Below are 22531 nucleotides of genomic sequence, written 5' to 3' on the forward strand. Positions count from 1 at the left end.
GTTGCTGCATCACCTTTCCAGGGATGGAGTCTATAGTTACCCAGGTCCTCCCTCTTACCCTTTTTGAAGACTGGGGTGACATTTGCCTTCCTCCAGTCCCAAGGTACCTCTCCTGTCTGCCATGGCTTACCAAAGATGGAGAGTGGTCTGGCAATGACCTCCACCAACTCACTCGGCACCCCCAAGTGCATTCCATCAGGACCCATGGATTTATGGATGTCCAGATTGCTTAACTGTTCCCTAACCTAGTCCTCATCAAACACAGAAAATACCTCCTTTATCCTGTCCCTGTCTGGGGCCTCAGAGACTTGGGGCTCCTGAGGACAGCCTCCAGCAGAATAGACAAAGAGACAAAGCTTGTTGGTCTTCTTGGCCACGTGTGTACACTGCTGGCTCATACTTAGCCAGCTATTGACTGGGTCCTTTTCCGCTAGGCAGCCTTCTAGCCGCTCTCTCCCAAGCCTGTTCTATGCGGTTGTTGTAACCTGGCACTTGGTCTTATTGAACCTCATACCACTGTCCTCAGCCCATTGATCCAGACTGTCTCTAGATCAAAGCAAGCTGCTCGCAAATGTGGAAGAGATGTCTAATTGCAGATGTCTCATTTTTTTATTAATGGAGATGCAGAATAAATTTTTCAAGCCTAAAGAAGTTCAGCATAGTCCTAGGAATTTCGGGTGTTCCTCAATATTAAAAAGATTTAAGGAGGCAGTCCTTCATAAAAGCCACTCTGATAATGTGAGTTGCAACCCAGAAGAATTCAGTGTAACTTCAAGGTTTGTGGATGTCACTGCCCATGATGGAAAGGTTGGGCTAGATGATTTTTCAAGGTTTCTTCCAATTGAAATCATCCTATGATTCTATGTATTTTAGTGCAGGTGATTGAATAGATGCTCCTACCTGTTTTGTTTGTATATTGTAGATGATTCTGGTATACTTATAACTACCCACTCAACATGCTACAGGCAGATAAACTTGAAGGACTGTCATTCCAAGCATGATAGGCAGATGATAGCTACAAGATTATTGCTCATTCTTCTTTAAATATCTAAACCCAGGCATCTTTTCAATTCTTTCATGAAGTCTGTGGAAGAACTGGTTTTAAATTCTATCTAATTAAATTACTAATAAAAGGAATCTCATTATAAATAAGCTCATGTTTTCATAACTAGATTAAAGATAAGACACTAAATCTGAATCTTCAAGCAAGGATCTGGACGTACTTCTCTAATTAGGGGAGAAACAAGCCAGAGCTATCATCTCTCCTTTTTATAGATGCAGTCTTTAGTGTTTAGAAAAGCTCAAAAAAACAGACAGAAGAGCTAGGCAAGTAGGCATGCTATAAAAGACATTTTCCACAGGAGAGCTACAGTAACTGATAAACCTAAAAAGAATCCTTATCAGTGGACAAATAGAATGAAGCTACCAAAAAAGAACACACCAAATTACTGTTCATCAATGAATGACTTAATATAGAAATCAGAAGTCTGATAGTGTCCAATTATGGTTTTGTCATACAATAGATCTTTCACCTCACATGGCCTTTAAGAGAGCTTTACGACTTACATGAGGTAGGCAGTAAAGTTTCTAGAATACTTTTATGAAGTTAGCATGAGGAAGGAACTTCTCCCACAGACCACTGCTGAGTACTGTTTGCAATATGTAACTGAAGCCAAACTGATTTGCTGCAAGAGGTTACCAGCTTTTACATGACACAATAATGAAATGCTAAAAATGCAATGCAATATTACTAGACTATAGAAGTCTAATAAAAAAATATATATACTTTTTCCTGAAAAATAATTATAGAACATGCAACACCAAGTCAAGAACAAACCTTAAAGGCCATTGTAAATAATGACAGAGTATCCAGAATTGTAAGGCAAACTTCAGTGGCAATATTTGCTTCAAGTACAGACTGGTGAAGGACATCTGCATCTGAATGGCCATAGCCTAAAGAAAATCCAAATGAAGGGTAAGTAATGGATATACTAATTTAAATGTTTCTTATTTCCAAAATGATTGCAGAATTAGGATAAGATTAACAAGTAAAAAGCCTGACAGAAGTTAGTATTCAATACAGAAAAAAACATTATTTGCACAAGATCATAAAATATATTAAGCACAAATGTCAACAATAGAAGCATTAAATAGTAGCTGAAGCAATAAATGTCTGATGTTTCATATTTACGTAAGTAAGCACAAGTGCATATATAGAAATGTACATCACTGTATACACACACATCTATATTCCTAAAATAAGTATTGCAGTATCGTGGAATTACAGCTGAAAATATGTAATGGTAATTTAGGTAACATTCTCAGTGATCTCAAAGTCAGTCATAGGCTAGCTATTATAAAAATACAGGACAGTAGGAGTTGAAGGCATACAATCATGTACTTCTTATTTGCAGCTTAATAGCCAAGTAATTCCTTCTGCTCTGTAGCAGTACAGTGTAATAGCTCTATACTGAAACCAAAATCTTTGATCATGTCTAGCTTCATACTGTATTGAAATAATGTACTAGTTATAGCATGTTGTTCAGGTTCTCCAACATTGATCTTCAAGAACTAGACTGACAAATGTGCCCTGGTTACTTTACAAGAATTTGATGTGGATCATGTTAGATTTACAGTCAACTACAGCATCACTAAATCAATGACAAGCATGACAAACTTGCTGAAACCAAGAAAAGAAGAAATGACATTCTTTTATAATGGTATCTGGCCACTTCTTTCTCCACCTTCTTCCTTCCCTAGCTGAACTATGCAAGCATACCCATAACCACCAGTTCCTTTGGATTTACACATTGTTTCTATCAGAAAGCATGCACCACTTCCCTATCATCTTTTGCATTGTCTCTGTCCATGCTCCTTCCTCCTCCTACATGTTTTTCTTTGTGGTTGCAATGCATCCTTCACCTCTGCAATGATTGAAAGGATTTAGAGAATTGCATTGAGGACAGGGAAAATGTCCTTTAAAGAAATAATTTGTTTGCTCTTCCAGTTAAGAAGAAAGATGCAAAGTTTGTTAAAAATACTAAGTAAAAACTGTAGTCAATGGATAGAATTACAAACATTTAATTTTTTCATATAAATAATTTATAACTAACAAACAAGTCACTGATTGATTGCTCTGCATTATTACTAGAGACCAAAGTTTTGAGCAGGATGTAAACCTCAAGCCATACTCAATTTGGTTGTGTTTAAAAGACTGATTTAGCAGTGTTTTTTTCCATATACATACTAAAAACTACCCTTGTTTCAATTTCCTATTATTGTAGAGAAGCTAATATTGTATCTTTCATGTAAAACTACCATACTGGATTCTATTTTTCACGTTAAATTACCATATGTAATATGGACATCTGCCTGGACATGCGCATGAAGATGCACCTATATACTTACTCTACTGCAGAGTAACTCGATTTAAACCCACCTAAGATTACTAACATCTAATGACTATGAGCTTCGCAATGACTGCTGTATCAGGGTTTACCTCTTCTATTTTAGTACGTTTGCATGCCACTATTCTACTGAGCATCCTCCTCTCCTTCAGCCCCAACAATACACACATGAATCTACATCCTTGTAGTTTTTATTGAGATGCTATAGAAATTCTTTTTAGTTCTTTCAGAGTTCAGCACAAAACTATATTGAAATTTCTCAGAGATGTGAAATATCACTTAAACCATTACTTCAGTTCTATCCCTCACTTAAATAATTGGAAAAGGAAAAACTAAGTTTATAATTTACATTTATAGACAAGTCTCTTGCCAAAGAATCTTGATTTTAGACACAACTAAAGTAACTAATTCTACCAGATACATCCCTCCTGTATGCATCCCACACAGGATCAAGTTCTGAAACCTATTTTGGATATATGAAGCAGGCAGACAGACTAAATGCAATTGAAAGTCAGATAACAACATCCAAGATTGGAGAAAAAAAAAAAGAAAATAATTTTCACATGTGATATAGCTTTTAAAGCAACCATTTTCACTTTGTAAAACATTGGTCAATACAAGGTGGAATATCCTGATACTCATTAAATGTCTGACACTTGGGAAAAAAAAAGTAGCATTACTTTACACAAAGTTATCTGAGTAAGACACCTTCCTACATAATTTCCTTCAGATGGAAAAGAACAGAAAGTTTATTTTTACAAGAGCATGCATTTATTAAAATCTTTCAGCTCACTGTGTCCTAAAAATTAGTAAACTCTGCCAAGTTCTGGAAGTATGTAATCTCTTTGCACAAGAGCCTGAAATAACCGCGTTACTTATTTCCCAGAGATTTCTTTTTAAAAAGTATTTCACCTCACCAAAGGTGCAGTCACATAGTATAATGGCTCCTTTGGTGTATCAAAAAATTCTAAGTCTTATTATGATATAGCAGTATCAGACTCACTACAAGAAAAAAGTAATTTGGACAACTACACAGTTTTGTGACATCTTTCAAATCAAAGAATTGCATTTCTTACATTTCAACAGGCACAAGAACGCATGTATAAACAGAGAGGTTTAGTGGAATTTGTTTTTTCTTTTGGTTTTCCACAACAACATGCAGTAACTTGCACAATTAGGCTAAATGGTGCTTTATGTTACTGATAATGAGCCAAAAGATTTTAAGGGACAGTTAGATATGCTTTGGGAAATAAAAGAACGAACACAGTGAACATACAGTTAATTCAATTACTGCACACAATTCTTTCCAGAACCAGTGTTGTATTTCACTGGATTAGTCAAATAGTTTCAATTGGTTTCTGAAGCTGAAAATTGAAAAATGGTGCCTCAACATATTTTACAGACAGTATGTTTTGCGATTTAAGAGCAGCATGTTTAAAAAGATAGGCCACAAGCAGATTTAGTTTTCAATACAGCAGCAGTCTAGTGCAGGCTGACTTCAACCTGATTAAATCTTACCATTGTCTACAGAAATTCCAAGAATACTTGATATCTTTCTCACACTGAAAACAGAAAAATCACTTCATTATTGGACGCTTTTTCACTTTGAGACGAACCAAATCATGGGCTTCACAATCTCCACAGAAATTCTATGAAACTTAATTCTTCTTAGACAATGTCAGAACATGGAGATATGGTCAGACTGCATATTTTTACTTTATACCAATCATTTAAAAGACCAAGTGGAGAAAAACTCCAAACTTTAATGGAGAGAATAGAAAAAAAAGTAAATTTTGTAACTATGTGCACCACACAGGTGAAATGCATATAATTAAAAAAAAAAAAATTTGTTGGGGTTAACCCGCTCCATGTTATGGCATTAGCCAGCATTGATTGTTCTGTCATAAAGGAGGTAAATGACCATTGACTGATTCCAGGTACTTGTTTGACCTAGAACAATAAAAGTCATTGAAATGCACTGGTGTAGCTCTGGGAACTGTCTCTGGTGTTGTGGTACTGGTTGAGGATGATGAATGTTACCATGTCATGAGACTTACTGTGGTTAAAAGTGAGAGAGTTATCCAGGCTGCTCAGCTGCTGCAATCTGGCATGCATCATCCCTGTTCTGTTACGGGAAACAGGCAATGTCTGAGATTTTCGATCATGAACTATGGATCCCAACCCCTCCTGGTTCCTGCAATATGAGTGAAATGGGATAGAAGCAAAAGTTAGACATGTCAAATTGCAGCAAGACAGGAAGCGTTAGTCAGGCACAAGAAGTTTTATAGAAAGAATTATAATGCAACCTATTTTCTGTTTTATTTATAAAACAAAAATAGGCAGCTTAAAAAAAAATTACAGCAAACTCTTTCTTAAAACCTCAAAGCATGAAAGCAAAAGCACATGAGCAGTCACTCTTGAAGTGCTAAATTTACTTCAGGGCTTTTGAAGATATAAAATATTTGAGAACATAAATATTCTGAAAAATATTCAGAGCCCAAAACCAAATCTCTACTTTGATCGCAAAAGTTTTAGAAAAAAGTTAGAAGGACACACAGTAGCAAAATTAGAAAGCATGCAAGTAATACGAAAGCAAGAATTAGTAGAGGTATTATCATATATCTCTTACCCAAGCAGGAAGGGAGAAGAGCCATATGCTTTGTTAAACTTGCAGCAATCAAGTGAAGAAAACAGAAAAGTGATCTGTGTTAGCAATCAGTACAGGCTAACCTCCTATTGTGTACCACCACCAGAGCTGATGAAAAACGAAAACCAGTGCTTGAATTACAGAATTCCCAGTTCCCATTCATTCACTGTCAGTTGTGCATTTTAAGAGTACGTGCATTGATCATGATAGCCTTCAGTGTCGTGGCCATGTGAAAAACCAGAAAGCTACATTTACCATGACAGTTCAGTATCTGCAGAACACCTGATGATCTCTACAGCTTAACATTTATAGCATTAACATGCAGCACACAGACTAGGTGATCAGTAAACAAAAAGGAAGTGTGGTCATCCTCTCTACAAACTAGTCAAACTGAAGAATTTTTACAAAAAGCCTGAACATTACAGACTGCTGTAAATCCAGACTTTGAAGGACCTTTAAAATACAGAGGTTACAATCAAAACCAGAGAGCCAGATTTGTTTTAGCTTTTGGGGTTTTTTTCAAGGTATGCAAGCACCTATGCCAAGGAGATAGTCAAGTCTGTTGTTTGCAGAAAGAGTCACATAGCATTAAATCTGAATTAAACACTGTAGAAGCTAACATTTTAGTTAGAATGATTTATGACCCCAAATCAGCAATAATTTTCTCATGGAGTTTAAGAGGGACAATATTGCAAGCCCATAAGTTTAATTATAACAGGACTACCATGTCAAACACAAGAATTCAATATATTTTCCTTTATTAAAAAATACTTTCCACTGAAACCATATTAATGCAAAGATATTCAAATAATTTAGTACATGTTTTTGATTCCCATGGATTTTTCTCCTAAAAAGTCTTCAATACAGGTATCTAAACAGAATTTTGGACTTCAATTTGAAAACCAGCAGCATTGGAATGTTCATTACTCACCTTTCAGTAAAAAAACACTAAATATAAAATTTCTTAGCCATTTCAATGGACATGTTTTTAAGGCCAAGTTTATAAACCATAAAATTTCTTCCCCAAAGACAGTAATTCAAGTTTTAAAAAATGCTGTAAAAGATAGCATTTAAGGGGTGGATTTTGAAGTAATTGGTAATAAACACAGCACAGACATCATTATTAAACAGGTACCAGACATCCAGACAGGATACAGATTTGTTAATACAGCAACCAGTTACTTCAAACTGCTAAGTATCATTCCACAATAACTCTCCTACTCATGCAATTTATTTGAAATAGGCATTCAAGGCACATTGTACACAGTTATTCTTAGTGGACAAGACAGTCAAATTTAAACTCCACACAGTACCTGGCTATGTATCGTTTTCCCATGTACTGGAACTGATGTAAGCATACTCTGCAGAGAACACACAAGTCAGAGAAGCAACTCTTAAAACAACCTTTTCTAGATTTACATATATTGGAATTACTCAACTGTTACTTCTGTTTAACCTCAAACTTTGACAACATAAAGTTTCTTTATTCCTCCTACCCTTAAAAATCACTTCCAGTCCCCAAGCCAAGGAAACAGCTCTACTGAATTCAGTCACAAAGGGTTGGTTTTTTGGGCAAACTAGAATTAAAAGCCTGTAAAGATGACTCCAGAGCACACCTACCTCAACACTGAATCAAACCAGCTAGTCTAAGTGACAAGGCAGAAAAAACCAAAACACCTTGGTGAAAAAAACAAAACACCTTAGAGAACTGTAAACAGTGAGTTGAAGATTTTCCTCTTATATTGATTTTTAATATTTTTAGAGAATAAATGTTTACCCACAACTACCAAAGTCATAATTTCATTATATGAAATGAGGAACAGGACAAGTAACATAAAGGATGGAAACAGAGAGATAATCAAATAATGTTACATATATACACATATTTTTCAAAACGTGTATAAAGATCCAAGATATGAGCAACATATTTTATTATTTTTTTCCCTTAGCCTAAACTCTCTTGGTTACAGGTTAGGGTTTTTTTGCTTAGTTTTCTTTTTTTTTTCTTTTTTTTTTTTGTTTTGTTTTGTTTGGTTTTTCCTAAGGTCTCCAGATTCCCCAGGGTGACAACAGGGTTTGTAAGAGAACTATTTTCCAAAGACGATGATAAAAATCCTCCAGATGAATTCTTCATGAAAAAAAGTAATAATTGAAATCTATACTATATGATGATATATTTCAAGGAATCTTAATACTACAGGTTTCAGACCCAGAAAGAAAGTTGAAAGTAAAACCTAATTTGCCAGGTTCTCTGCTTGTCTTCACAACTGTTAAGATGACAACACTGATGACTGATGAACTGAAAGTCACACTTTTGAATCAAGAAAAATGATGTGGAGGGAGCCTGTAATAATGACTTTATTTCATTTTCAAGTTTATTTGTTAGGAAACACTATAAGTAATTATCCTGGTAATGCACAACATTTAACACAACTTCCCTTTTCCCTCAGGTAAAAAAGAATATTCGAGAAGTTCTTCTTTAATGGGTAAATGTGAACTGAAAAAAAGTTTTCAGACCTTCTTCCCCCTCATTCACAATTGGCACAGGGAAGAGACTGGCAAAGAGCCTCTTCAACTCAGCTCTTAAGCAGAGCAGCTGCCTCCAAACTGCAGAGTGGGAATAGAGTTTACCTCCCCCAAACTTGGTACTCAATTTGCAAAGTAGCCTCAATTCCCCTTTCTGGTATCTTCTTTCCTACTTCAGATTCTAAATTTTCCAGAAAAAGTTATCTGCAGACTTTAGTAGTAGAAACAATTGTTAGATGGATACCCAGCCCCATGAACTGTATGACAGGGAGAGGGAGCAGAATGTAGCCCCTACAATGCAAGGTGAGATGGTTAGTGACCTGCTGCACCACTTAGATATACACAAGTCGATAAAGCCAGAGGGCATACACCCAAGGGTACTAGGAGGCCTGGCAAAAGCACTTACCAGGCCACTTCCCATCATCTATCAATCCTGGCTAACCAGGGAGGAGACTGGGAAACATGGCACTCATCTAGAAGAAGGGCCAGAAGGAAGACCGAAGGAACTACAGACTGTCAGTCTGACCTCAGTGCCAGGGAAGGTCATGGAAGAGATCTTGAGTGCTATTATACAGCATGTATACCTATGAGGAGAGGCTGAGGAAGCTAGGACTGTTTAGCCTGGAGAAGAGGAGGCTCAGGGGTGACCTTATTGCTGTCTACAACTACCTGAAGGGAGGTTGTAGCCAGGGAGTGGATTGGTCTCTTCTCCCAGGTAACCAGCAGCAGAACAAGAGGACACAGTCTCAAGCTGTGCCTGGGGAGGTTTAGGCTGGAGGTGAGGAGAAAGTTCTTCACAGACAGAGTGGCTGCCCATTGGAATGGGCTGCCCGGGGACGTGGTGGAGTCACCATCCTTGGAGGTTTTCAAGGGGGGACTGGACGTGGCACTTGGTGCCATAGTTTAGATAGTCATGAGGTGTAGGGTGACACTTTGGACTCAATGATCCTTGAGGTCTCTTCCAACCTTCTTGATTCTATGATTCTATGTGCAGGGCAGCCAGGTGATCAGGCCCAGTCAGCATGGGTTCATGAAGGGGCAGGTCCTGCTTGACCAATTTGATCTCCTTCTACAACAAAATGACCCTCACAGTGGATGAGGGAAAGGCTGTAGATGTTTACCTGGACTTTAGTAAAGCACTTGACACTCACACAGCAATCTCCTGGAGTAATGTCTGTCATGGCTTGGATGGGTGGTTGCCTCCCTGGGTTAAAAATTGGCTGGATCATCAGGTCCAAAGAGTGGTGGTGAATAGAACTAAATCCAGTTGGCAGCTCAGATTTGGAGCCAGTCTTGTTTAATATATTTATTTGTGATTTAGATGAGGGGATCGAGTGCACCCTTAGTAAGGCTGCAGATGACACCAAATCAAGTGGGAGTGTTGATCCAGTCGAAGGTAAGAGGGCTCTGCAGAAATATCCTGACAGGCTGGATTGATGGGGTAAGGCCAATCGTATGAGGTTTAACAAGGACAAGTGGTGGGTCTTGTGTTTGGGTCACAACACCACCATGCAATGCTGCAGGCTTAGGGAAGAGTGGCTGTAAAACTGCCCAGCAGAAAAGAACCTGGGGGTTCTGGTCAACAGCTGGCTGAACAGGAGCCAGGACTGCGCTCAGGTGGCCAAGGTGGTGTACAGTGTCCTGGACGGTATCAGGAATACCTGATCAGCAGGACAAGGGAAGTGATGGTGTCCCTGTACTCAGCACTGGTGACGCCACACCTCCAATTCTGTGTTCGAACGTTTTGGGCCCCCATCTACAAGAGGGACAGTGAATTGCTGAAGTGTGTCCAGAGAAGGGGAACAAAGCTGGTAAAGGGTCTGGAAAACAAGTCTTATGAGGAGTGGCTGAAGGAACTGGGAAGAAGAGGCTGAGGGGAGACTTCATTGCTCTCTACAACTACCTGAAAGGAGACTGAAGTGAGGTGGGGGTCAGTCTCTTTTCCATAATATCAGGTGATAGAACAAGAGGAGATGGCCTCAGACTGCACCAGAGAAGGTTTAGATTGGATATTAGGAAAAATTTCTTCACTAAAAGCATGGTCAGGCATTGGAATAGGCTGCCCTGGAGGTGGTGGAGTCACTGTCCCTGGAGGGGACATGGCACTTCAGGACATGGCTTAATGGTAGTATCAGGTTGATGGTCTTGATCATTTTATTCCAACCAAAACAAATTCCATGACTCTAATTCCAGAAACCATCACGTAATTAAGACAGACATGCAATTGTGTACATCAAGTTCAGAACTTCTAACCAGACCAAGATAGCATTATTTTTTCAAACAAATAACTACGTATATACACACACTTATATCCACTATCATGTTTTTAACAGCATAAAAACATGATTTTATGACAAACTCAACCAAAAAAAAAATCTTACTCTGTAATCGTGAAAAAGTCCATGAGTTCAGATTTTGTGGCCTTGTTCCAGTATGTAAACAATGCATCTAGGAAAATGAAAAATATTAAACCCAGGACAAAGGCAGCAAACACACAAAATATTATGCAGAAGAGATAACACCAATTATCAGTTTTCAGATTCCAAGAATTTTCATTATCTAAGTATGTCTTGTAGGGTACAGACAGCTATTACTTTCTTGAAGCTGACTATATAAATGCATGGATCAATTCTCCAAATGATACCTACAACATGCTTTTAACTAATCCATAACATTCCCATACAATTTCCTATTTTAAACAGTAACAATTGTTTATTCAGTAGTGACTATAGCATTGTGAAAACAGTAAGTCTTCAGAGTAATTTGGACTAATGGTTCTATAACTTATAATTTGCATCTTTATAGATGGGGTCTCAGCATCTTTCAAATTAAAATTTATCGCAGCATATCAGAGGCTGGAAGGGACCTCAAGAGATCATCGGGTCCGACCCCCCCCTGCCAAAGCAGGATTAGGGTAGTCTGCACAGGAATGCATCCAGGTGGGTTTTGAAAGTCTCCAGAGAAGGAGACTCCAGAATCCCCTTGGGCAGCCTTTTGCAGTGCTCTGTCACCCTCACTGAAAAGAAGTTTCTCCTCATGTTCGGGTGAAATCTTCTATATATTCAAGTTTGAACCCATTTGTGATGGGTTTAAGACTGTGCCTTTAACATTTCTCATAGAGTTCGAGCAGAAAGTTAAAAGAATGTAAATAAATCACAATTGGGTGTAAGAAAGCAAAATAATGATTATTCTAATCACTTCAGTTGGAGAAATAGAAATGTTTAAGAGTCAGTACTCAAAACAAGGTAGGGGCAGTCTCTCTCAGTCTGCTCTGCCTTTCTCTTCTGGCTGGATAACACACACACTCGTATCGGACCTTGACAACCTAAGTTTAACAAACCTCTCTGCTTCTTGGCTTTCTTCCCTTTTGCCTCCTCTGGGGGAAGGGGAAGAATTGGAGGCCCCTCGGGGAAGGGATCAGGGGGTTCTGTTGTGTTTTTCTGTTAATTGTACATATTTGTAAATGTTGTAAATAGTGTATATTTGTACATATTCATTGCATTTCATAGATTGTAGTTTTGCCTGTAAATACAGCTTCATTTGCTTCCAAACCGAGTGAGCCTGGTTATTGTCAGTGTGGGAGGGGGATTCCAGCTCTCCACACTGTAACACCGTTGCTCCTTCTCATATCACCATGAACCACCAAAAAGAACCTGGCCCCCTCCACTTGACACCCACCCCTCAGATATCTATATACATTGATGAGATCCCCTCTCAGTCTTCTCAAGACTAAATAGCCCCAGGGATCTCAGTCTCTCTTCATAGGGAGTTGCTCAAGTCCCCTAATCATCCTTGTGGCTCTCTGTTGGATTCTCTCCAGCAGGTCTCTGTCTCTCTTGAACTGGGAAGCCCAGAAACGGACACAGTATTCCAGGTGTGGTCTCACCAGGGCAGAGTAGAGAGGTAGAACAACTTCCCTAGACCTGCTGGACACACTTTTCTTGATGCATCCCAGGATACCATTGGCTCTCTTGGCCACAAGAGCACATTGTTGTTCCATGGAGAACTTGCTGTCCAAGGTCTTTCTCTGTGGAGCTGCTTTCCAGCAGGGCAGTCCCTAACCTGTACTGGTGCCTGTTGTTATTTCTCCCCAGACGTAGGACCCTGCACTTGTCCTTATTAAACTTCATGTGGTTTGCCTGCACCCAGCTCTCCAGACTGTCAAGGTCACATTGGATGTCTGCCAACCCCCCCCAGTTTTGTATCATCAGCAAACTTGCTGAGGGTACTCTCAATGCCCTCATCCAGGTCCTTGATAAAGATATTGAACAAAACTGGACCCAATACCGAGCCCTGGGGGACACCACTTGCCACAGGCCTCCAAGTTGACTCTGTGCCATTGATGATGACCCTCTGAACTCTGTTGTGGAGCCAGTTTTCAATCCACCTCACTGACCAACCATCTATGCCACAGCTCCTGAGCTTTTCTATGAGGATATTATGGGAGGCAGTATCAAAAGCTTTACTGAAGTCAAGATATATGACATCCACTGCTCTTCCCTCATCTACCCATTTGGTCATAATTTCATAGACGGCTATCAGATTAGTTAGACAGGATCTCCCCTTGGTACTCTTGATAAGCTTCTTGTCTTCCATGTGGTTAGAGATGACCTCCAGGATGAGCTACTCCATCATCTTTCCAGGGATGGAGGTGAGGCTGGCTGGTCTGTAGTTGCCTGGGTCCTCCTTCTTGCCTTTTTTGAAGACTGGAGTGACATTTGCTTTCTTCCAGTTGTCAGGCATCCTTCCTGTTCTCCATGACTTTTCAAAGATCATGGAGAGAGGTTCAGCAGCAGTATCAGCCAGCTCTCTCAGTACTTGTGGATGCATCCCACCAGGGCCCATGGATCTGTGTGTATTCAGATGGTATAAGAGATCTCTAACCCTGTCCTGACTGACCAGTGAATGTCCACATCTCTCCAGTTCTGCTCCCTTGCTTCTAGAGACTGAGGTTCCTGAGGGCTGGTCTTAGGAGTAAAGACTGAGGCTAAGAAGGCATTCAGCAGCTCTGCCATCTCTGCATCATCAGTTTCCCCATCTCCCCTCTCGTTCAGCAGTGGGCCTACCTTTTGCCTGCTCTTCCTTTTATTATTGATGTGTTTGAAAAAACTCTTCTTGTTCTCTTTCACCCCTCTGACAAGATCCAGTTCCAGGAGGGCCTTGGCTTTCCTTGTTGCATCTCTACATTCTCTGGCTGTATCTCTATAACCCAATTAACTAGTCCTTTTTTCCACATACTGTAAACCTCCTTTTTGTTTTTAAGCTTTACTAAGAGTCCTTTGCTTATCCATGTAGGTCTTTTGCTTGCCTTACTTGATTTTTTCTTTAAGGGAATACATTTCTCTTGAGCTTGGAGAAGGTAATGATTGAATATTAACCAGCTCTCCTGGGCCCCCCTTCCTTCCAGAACCCTACTCCACTGGATATTTCTTGAAGAGGTGCAAGTTGGCCCTTTTAAAGCCCAGGGTGGAAATTTTACTTATCACCCTGCTTCTTCGTCTGTTGATATTAAAGTCTAACATGTCATGGTCACCGCAACCAAGGTTAGCCCCAACCTTGACATCTACAACCAGTCCTTCTTTGTTTGTTTATACCAGGTCCAGCATTGCATTTCTGCTTGTTGGTTCTTCAACTACTTGCAGGAGCAAGCTGTCATCAATGCACTGCAGGAACCTTTTGGACTGTTTGTGCTTGGCTGTGTGATCTTTCCAACTAATATCCAAGTGGTTGAAGTCACCCATGAGCACCAGGGCACTTGATCTTGAGGCTACTTCCAGCTGCCTGTAGAAGACCTCATCAGTAGCTTGGTCCCGGTTCGGTGGTCTGTAGTAAACCCCTGCAACCATATCATCCATATTTGTACATCCCTTCACTCTTACCCATAATGCTTTATCATCTCCCCCTGGGCTGAGCTCAGCACATTCTAGTTGCTTATTCACATAGAGAGCAACTCCACCACCTCAGCCTGTCCTTCCTGAAAAGAACACAGGCGTCCATAACCACATTCCAGTCACGGGAGCTGTCCCACCATGTCTCTGTAATTGCAACAAGATCATAACCCTGTGACTGCACCCAGATTTCCAGTTCATCCTGCTTATTCCCCGTGCTTCCTGTGTTGGTATACTGACACTTCAGAGACTCAGCAGAGGAGCATCTGTTATGATCATGGGTGTTGCATAATCCACTATCCCCTACAGCCCCTGGGATAGCAGTGGAGCTGGTACCCTGCCTCACAATTGTCCCAGGAATGTCCTCAATGAGACTCGTTTTTCCCTCTTCCCCCTTCAAAATTAGTTTAAAGACCTATCAATCAGCCCTGCCAGATCTTGTCCCAGGATTCCTCTTTCTCTCAGAAATAAGCAGTCTTTTTCTATAGTCAGCATGCCTGAAGTAGCCTGTCTTGTAGTCTTGTAGAGTAGCCTGTGATCAAAGAACACAAAATCCTGCCATTGACATGACTACCACAGCCAGGCATTAATCTGCTGGATTTTCATGTTTAGTCCATCATTAGGCATAGCCAGTGGGGGGACAGAAGCAAACACTACTTGTGCTCCTGACACCTTAACCATTTGTCCCCAGACTCTGAAGTCCTTCTTCACTGATCTCAAACATCTTTTTGAAATTTCATCATTGCCTACTTGGAAACCCAACAAAAGATAGTAGTCAGTTGGGTGGAGCAGGGTAGGAAGTTTTCTTACTATGTCCTTGACCCTGGCCCCAGGTAGGCAACAGACTTCCCTAAAGAGTGGATCAGGTCTGCCTATAGGACCCTCAACGCCCTTCAGAAGTGAGTCCCTGATGACAAGCACCTGGCATTTCTTCTTGACTGCAGATGTTTTGACAGTAGGTTTGCTCACCCCTAGCCTCTCTGAATGATGTAAACTAGATAAGCTTTCATAGCTGCTGTTAGTTGGTGTCACTTGCTGAACACTGGTTTCAGTGGAAACAAGTTCACTAAAAACAGCAAATCTATTACACAGGGGCACCAGAGGGAGTTCAGCAGCTTTTGGGGTGCCATGCCTAGCACACTTGGGAGGAATTTGTCTCCATTGCTCTCCAGCTTCTGAGTCATTCTGTTTGGGAAGCTGGTAAGAGAGTAGGGAGCGCTCAGTGTCCTGATTACTACATGGCTGATGGGACTGTTTGAGGGATGGAAGAGTCTGATTCTGCCAGTCCAGCTTCCTCTTGCACTCCCTAATAGTCCACAGCCTTTCAACTTTCTCCTTCAGCTCATCGACTGGACAGAGGAGGTCACCAGCTTGCCCACTAGCAAATACAGGTGTAGTCCCTGCCATGAGAAGTGGGAGATTCTAGCACTCCTTACAGCCAGGAATCTGGATACCTGTATGTTTATGTGGGACTCGGGGTTGACACAGATCTTTTGGACACAGTTTTATGAGTTGCACCCATCTCCTATCCTGCCCGCATGCCCTAACTGGAGAAGACTTCAACAACAAGCCCACGTGACTCAGCACCTCCCCCTGGTTAAAACCCCCCTGCCCTGCAGCAGAGACTGCGCCCACACTGCGCCTGCCTCTCAGGAGAGAGAAGCTGGCTCAGAGGAGAGGTCATGCCCTGCCGTCGGCGCTGCTCCCGCCTTGGTGAGCAGCAGGGAAGGGCTGAGATCGCAGATTTATTCTGTTGTAAATTTACAATACTTTACTATGGACAGTTTTTCAGCATGGGTTTCAGAGTCTCTTTATTTGCAGAGATTTCAGAAATGGCTACGTATTTTTCACAAAGCTGGTAGTCAGGTCGCCAAGATGTGGTTTCTTTTGCCAAAAATGTTCAAAATTAGCTAACAAATTCAGAATTATTACAAAGATGTGTTGCAATGCTTATTTGACACATGTTCTTTTCTAAGAGAATTGAGAACAAAAAAAATCTCCACTGTGCTTCTGTAATTTTTAATCTGAATTTCCTAGAAATTTTGACTAATTTACACATTTCAAAGCGTAAAATACTGGGGGGTTATTTATTATTCTTTGTCACTAAAATACATATAACAATACAAATATAATTACATGAAGATATAATGGTGTGATTGGATATTGAATACTTATAAACCTTTCAATTCTAAATCCTGTAACAAAGTTCAAGTACTACATAAATCTGATTTTCAGAAATTAATATTAAAATAGGCATAGAAAATAAATTCACTATTTTTGATGTCTACCACACAAACTGAAAAAAAAAAAGGTAATGTTTTTAGCAAAATAGACTTGATTGCATTGTAAAACTGATCAAGGATAGAGATGAATCTGAGATTTGCCATTCATGTAGTGATTTTATAGCTCCACAAGCTTCTACAAGGTAATAGGACTCTTTCAAAAATTCAGTGGATCATCTCACAAACATCTCAGGAAAATGGAGAAGCACCAATATCTCAATTCCAGATATAGAAATACATACAACAACCAAATAATTCAGTTCCCTGTCATACAGGAAGTTCTGCATAATACTGAGGTGGACTAGCCCAAGACTTCTACTGACGGATGGTTGCCTCCATTTTGCAAATGGACTGCACAATCACATACAAAATGCTTACTTTCTTACCAAGTCCTTGAGTTAGACTCACATTTTGAAGGAATAGTGAGTATTTAACGCTTAGTAGGTTTCTGTCAGAGTTTAGTTTGTTCTATCACACATCTTTGAAGCCACAGCAAAATATGGTACATCCATCTAAAATATTTTGCTGATTGTTAAAAGGTATTAAGAAGTCACAGACATAAATCCAACACATTATTCTGAATTTATGAAAAAGAGGTGTAATTACCTACCTTCTGACATACTTCTTAGAATATGAAGGAAACACATGAGCAGACTTTTGATCTCTGCTTGATCAAGTTTGTCATATCGAACCACAGAACTTCCTAAGGAGCTGCTCTGTTGGTTCTGGAAAGAAAATACGTATTTTGGTTGAAGAGTTCTCAAACTGACAAACTAAAGTGTTTTAAAATGTCTTATTAATTCCTGCAACAGAAAAAGGATCTCAGAATGGAGACAAAAATGTTTCATGTAGAGACAGGTCACTAAACACACATTACACACATGAAGTATACCAAAATAAGCCTCTTTACCTTTGTTTAATTTCATTTCCTTCTTTATATGATTCCGCCCTCCTGCCCCCCACCCCAGGTGAGGAGTAAGAGGAAAAGTTATGTAACAGTGATTATTAATCGAGTTAATTATACATAGATACTCATATTGTAGGAATCAGGCATGCTCCTTCTGCTTACATGAAATACTTCAAAAATATGCTTCTTTTGGGTGATACATACATGCACCTTTGCTTTTGAAGAGACTTCATGTTGAACTGTAGACAGACTTGACTTCTTAAAACTATTTCCATTAAAAGATGTAAGAACCTCAAGGAAAACATGTATGAATGGTAATAGTATGCATCCTGGAAGATTAACTACCACAAAAGTAATTTTACCTTAACTCTCACTGCTTTATTTGTTTATGCAATTCCTACCACTACAGGAAGTTAACCAGCAATGCTCAGTACTGAAGTCTGTCCGAAAAGGAAAAAACTCCATAACTGATCTTTCAAAATGTGAACCAAAAAAAAAAAAAAAAAAAAAAACCCCACAAACAAACAACTGTGAGAATATATAAATCTAACTTTAGGCAAAGACCTATCCACACAAGAATTTCGACACAAGAAGGTGCTACAAAATCCTCAGTCTGAGGCTTTTACAGAAATACTATACAAATGTTTAAAAGATAAATTACAAATGTTTAAAGGATAAATTATGCCCTTTTTCAAGCCTAATTCTCAGTTGCAAAACAAGGCCACTTATGTGAATGGAAAATTAAGCAGGAATTTAAGTTTTCTGTAAAGTCAACAGTCCAGTACAATTATCTGTGGAACTCTGTAGTTTCTACAAAAAAGTTGTTGGCTCCATGAACTTTTTAAGGACACATATCAGTGTTGGAAAAAAGCCTTCATATCAAAATTAGAAAAAAAAAATTAAAATAAAAAGGTAAGATTCAAGGGAGAAAAGTACTTGGTTTCACAAATAAATGGAGAAGTGCCGGTACTTCAATGGTAGGATTACCCTTCCTACTGCAAGAGTAGAATAACCCTTTCAGGAACATTCCTTACTGAAAGCAAGGAGACATGGTAATCCTTGAGGGATACAGAGCAATTGACCTGTTAGGCCCTTCAACACATTCTGCGTAAATGACAAGAGCTGCTTTCCTAAAATAATCTGTGTATCTGTCACATACTAGCCACTGAATGCATGTGTGGTGAAACTGAATGTGAAACTATGATTAATACTGGCCAGAAGTTAGGATAATTTAGGAAGAAATGGACACTTATATAAGCCTGATTATTGCAGATTCTGAAGACCTCACCAACTGTTCATCCTGGAAATATCTTTGGTGAACAAGGAGGTACTATTATACAGCTTTATGGATACTCAAGTACAGCAGGCAATTAATGGGGGGAAGAGTAGAAACTAAATATGAGTTTCCTACACTTTCAGTATTGTCTGGAGCACTAGACAGTATTTCCACTAAAACAGTTGAATGTATACATGGATAAAACTAGGACTGTAGCTACCTGAAAGGTTAATTTAAAATCATGTCAATAACCTATGAAGTATGTGATATTAAAATAGAAATGGATATACTTCCAGTCAATTCTGATTCTACAATAATATTTCTACAGGTTATTCTGAAAGAAAATTAGAACAAAAACATGTCTCTTCAGTAACGGTACCAAGCAATGAGCAAAAACTTGAAGATAACGTGCACTCAGCAACTGATCTACTAGAAATGAAGTTTGGAAAGCAACAAATAGGAAGCCAGGATTAAATACTATTCAGGGAAAATATTCACAGCATGCAAAACATAAATCCAGTATTACCTAAATTGGCAGACCAGAGCAGAATTTTCAAAGGATGTTGACTCCTTGAAAACTCTTTTGCTTGGTAAAAACACTACACTCAATAATTAACAACATGACAGCTAAGTAATAAGATGACAGTATTGCCATTCAGCAACAGTGTATGCACAAGATATTTCTTTCTTGGTCAATGTCAAACATTTTTAAGATCTATTAAAGACTCAAATTCTGCTGTACTTGATTAGATTTTTATGCTTAAATGAAATTATGTAGATGAGCTATTCCACATTTGGCACTTTAAGGTATTTTACATGGTTATATTTACATATTTGGCTCGAGATTCAACTGTTGCAAAGGAGTGGCAAAACTACTGATCACACACTTCACTCAGAAGCGTAACTATACCAAGCACAAAAAAAACAAGTACTTCTTGTAACTGAAGAGAAAAAGCGGCATGCAAAATTTTCTCTGGCAAGGCTGGAATTGTCAGAAGTGAAAAATCCATAGTAACACGGTTTTTCTTTGCAAGGTGACCATTTTCTTCTTCTTCTCCATTAGGATGCATAGCATGAGCAGAGTGCCTTCTGAGAAACTTCTCTCTCTGCCACACGAAGGCATGTCAGAGTCAAGGGGATAAAGTTAACACTGCTGTGATTTGCACAAGGTCTAAAAAAATTAAACGTGATCAGTATCAACACAAGCTCTAGAAAGACACGGCTAATACCTCATGGCCACTGCAGCCAGAGCTCCCAATTTTTAACAGCTTTAAAGTGAACTGATTTTGAAAAGTGAAGCTAATATAAAAGAAAGCACCTAAACAAAGCACAGCAACTGGTTTGTCAACATTTTTAAAACACTGCATATATTGTGTATTGAACTGGAAGGAGAGAAAGTCTCCACAAAACCAAAGAAGCCACCCTAACTACAATACAGCACTCCCAAGCAAAATTCGATACACTTCATCTCTAGCAAACAACTGCTTGCTCTACAGTGAATTTCTACACTGAGAATTTGTTTGTACTTTCTCCAAAACTATGTAATAAATACAATACAAAAAAGTTCATATAATTATTTTACAGAAAAAAAAGGTATGTGAAATATTGGTCTACAGTTATTCTAGAAAGCTCATTAACTCCCATGAGAATCAAGATGATTATTTTGAGGGGAGGTGTTTTGTTTTGTTGGGTTTTTTTACCTTGTCAAGAGAATTGGTCTTGTCACTGTGTCTTTCTGGGAGGCTGTTTCCTGAGTCTGTACTTATGAGAGAGCCTCTTGAGTCAGCATTTCTCACACTATTAATATTTGGAGTTGATGTGGTATATGGGGAAGCTGAAAAAAACCCAACAAAACAATAAAAAAATCTTTAAAAATGCATATATTGAAATAATTCAATTTAGTTAACAAACTTATTCTAGAGCTTCAAAGTATACGTGTACATACACACAGACTTATGTACAACTACAAGCAGACTTACATAAAAAACATATGCAGCAATACATATATACTCACATGAAGATACGTACAGTTAAAAAACTCCTCTTCCCTTTCTAATTGACTAGTAAGTGGTATTACCAATTACAGTACTGATAAATGAATAGAAAAACACATTAAGATGACAGACAGGAGTATGTCCAGAGGTGTGCCTAAGGAGCACTCCACTTGGAGGTGGTCTCTAAGATCATGTTCTAAGCTGTGGATTATGACACTCCTGCAACAAATGAGTAAGTCTAGTCTTGTCTCCTATTTCTCTGCAGCAAAACAAGAACTGTCACATTTGCTATGTGGGGAAAAGCAGCTTTCTTCAGGAAACTGCTTTAGTTTTTAGCAAAAAAGCAAAACCAAAAAGATGCCAAAAGAAAGATTTTATGTACAGACTGAATTCCAGCCTGTGCTGAACAGCTGATTGCATTTGGGTTCCTTTAATGAAAGCAGCAGTAATATTCAAGTATACATGCAGAAAGCAACTGAAGTTGGACACAGAACAATTATTTCTGGTTAACAAAGGAAAAAGGAGACTGGCTCCTTTCAATTAGCTTAGTTTAATTTGTAAGTGCTTACCAATGCCAGAGATAACACCGAATAAATCTTTAGGAAGATTATTATCCAATGTGTTTCCTGATTTTTGCGGTGTTACTAGCTGACTTGCAGTTGGCAAATGAAGTGCATCATCCTTTGCACTCTGTTTGGAAAAGAGAGGAAAATGTGATTATTGTTTTCCAGAGTTATGAACTTCATGAATATGGCATATTTCAGCTTCTAGAGCTTAACATACATCATGAAATATTAAAGAAGTTAATATTCCACTGAATTTTAAGCACCATAAAGCAAGTATTTCCAAAAGATCCAAATTACTTTTATTTCAAATACAGAAAACTTTTCCCCTGTTGGAAGGGAATTGTGAATGTCTGTCTTAATATGAAAGGGAACACAGCAAGATATGGACAAAATTAAAATATATTAATAATTAAATCTTAGAGTCAATAATTGTATGCAATTATAATATATCAAGACACACCTTCACAAATTTAATTTTAATTTCTTCTCATGTAGCCCTCTTACACTACAGCTGTTCCAAAAGCACACTCCTTGAAGGTTAAAAATTCTTCTACAATTACTAGAAAGTTAACCTCTTTTTTTTTGCGATCCATTTATTTCAGTGTTGGTCTATCACCAAGACAGAATCTTTTCTGCTGAAGAGCAACAGCAACCATCAAAACTGTTAGGATTTTAGCAAACATAACTAATTCTCTGTGTGTTAGAGGAGTATTCGCTCTGTGTTGGAGGAGTGTTCTCTTGCATAAAAATGCAGTATGTGCAAGTGCCTCTAATGCCAGGATCTACAAGCAGAGACAAATTGTTTATACAACAGACTGAAGTGTAATTTTTTAGTAAAAATCAAAGATCATTTAATGAAAACCCTTCTCACAGAAACTGTATCAAAACGGGGTAATAGATACAAACAGAAAGCTATTAAATTGCAGAAACAACTGACTTTTTTATTTCAAATGCATTGTTCCGTCAGCTTCTTTGGCTGCTCTTAGAGCACTCAAAAAGATTCAGTAAGTCTAATCCTGTGTGGTTCATAGTTTGTAT

At 38.8% G+C, this 22531-nt stretch overlaps 1 protein-coding gene across 9 annotated transcripts in view; it reads right to left on the reverse strand.

The window, feature by feature from the left end:
• The window catches only part of DOCK9 (dedicator of cytokinesis 9), a 113170-nt gene that overhangs the window by 26613 nt on the left and 64026 nt on the right, over positions 1-22531 (reverse strand). For 3 of the 9 annotated variants that reach the window (XM_054390377.1, XM_054390385.1, XM_054390393.1), the window contains exons 33-39: positions 21497-21617; positions 20634-20767; positions 17361-17475; positions 10962-11028; positions 7368-7415; positions 4926-4969; positions 1838-1953 (exon numbers count right to left, since the gene is read on the reverse strand). In XM_054390377.1, the coding sequence (XP_054246352.1) occupies positions 1838-1953; positions 4926-4969; positions 7368-7415; positions 10962-11028; positions 17361-17475; positions 20634-20767; positions 21497-21617 (645 nt within the window). Of the gene's footprint in view, positions 1-1837; positions 1954-4925; positions 4970-5464; positions 5602-7367; positions 7416-10961; positions 11029-17360; positions 17476-20633; positions 20768-21496; positions 21618-22531 lie in introns of those variants that run through there. The other 6 variants (XM_054390360.1, XM_054390368.1, XM_054390402.1 and 3 more) reach the window with 5 other exon arrangements.

Source organism: Indicator indicator, chromosome 1, assembly GCF_027791375.1.
Source record: "Indicator indicator isolate 239-I01 chromosome 1, UM_Iind_1.1, whole genome shotgun sequence".
Taxonomy (NCBI): Eukaryota; Metazoa; Chordata; class Aves; order Piciformes; family Indicatoridae; genus Indicator; species Indicator indicator.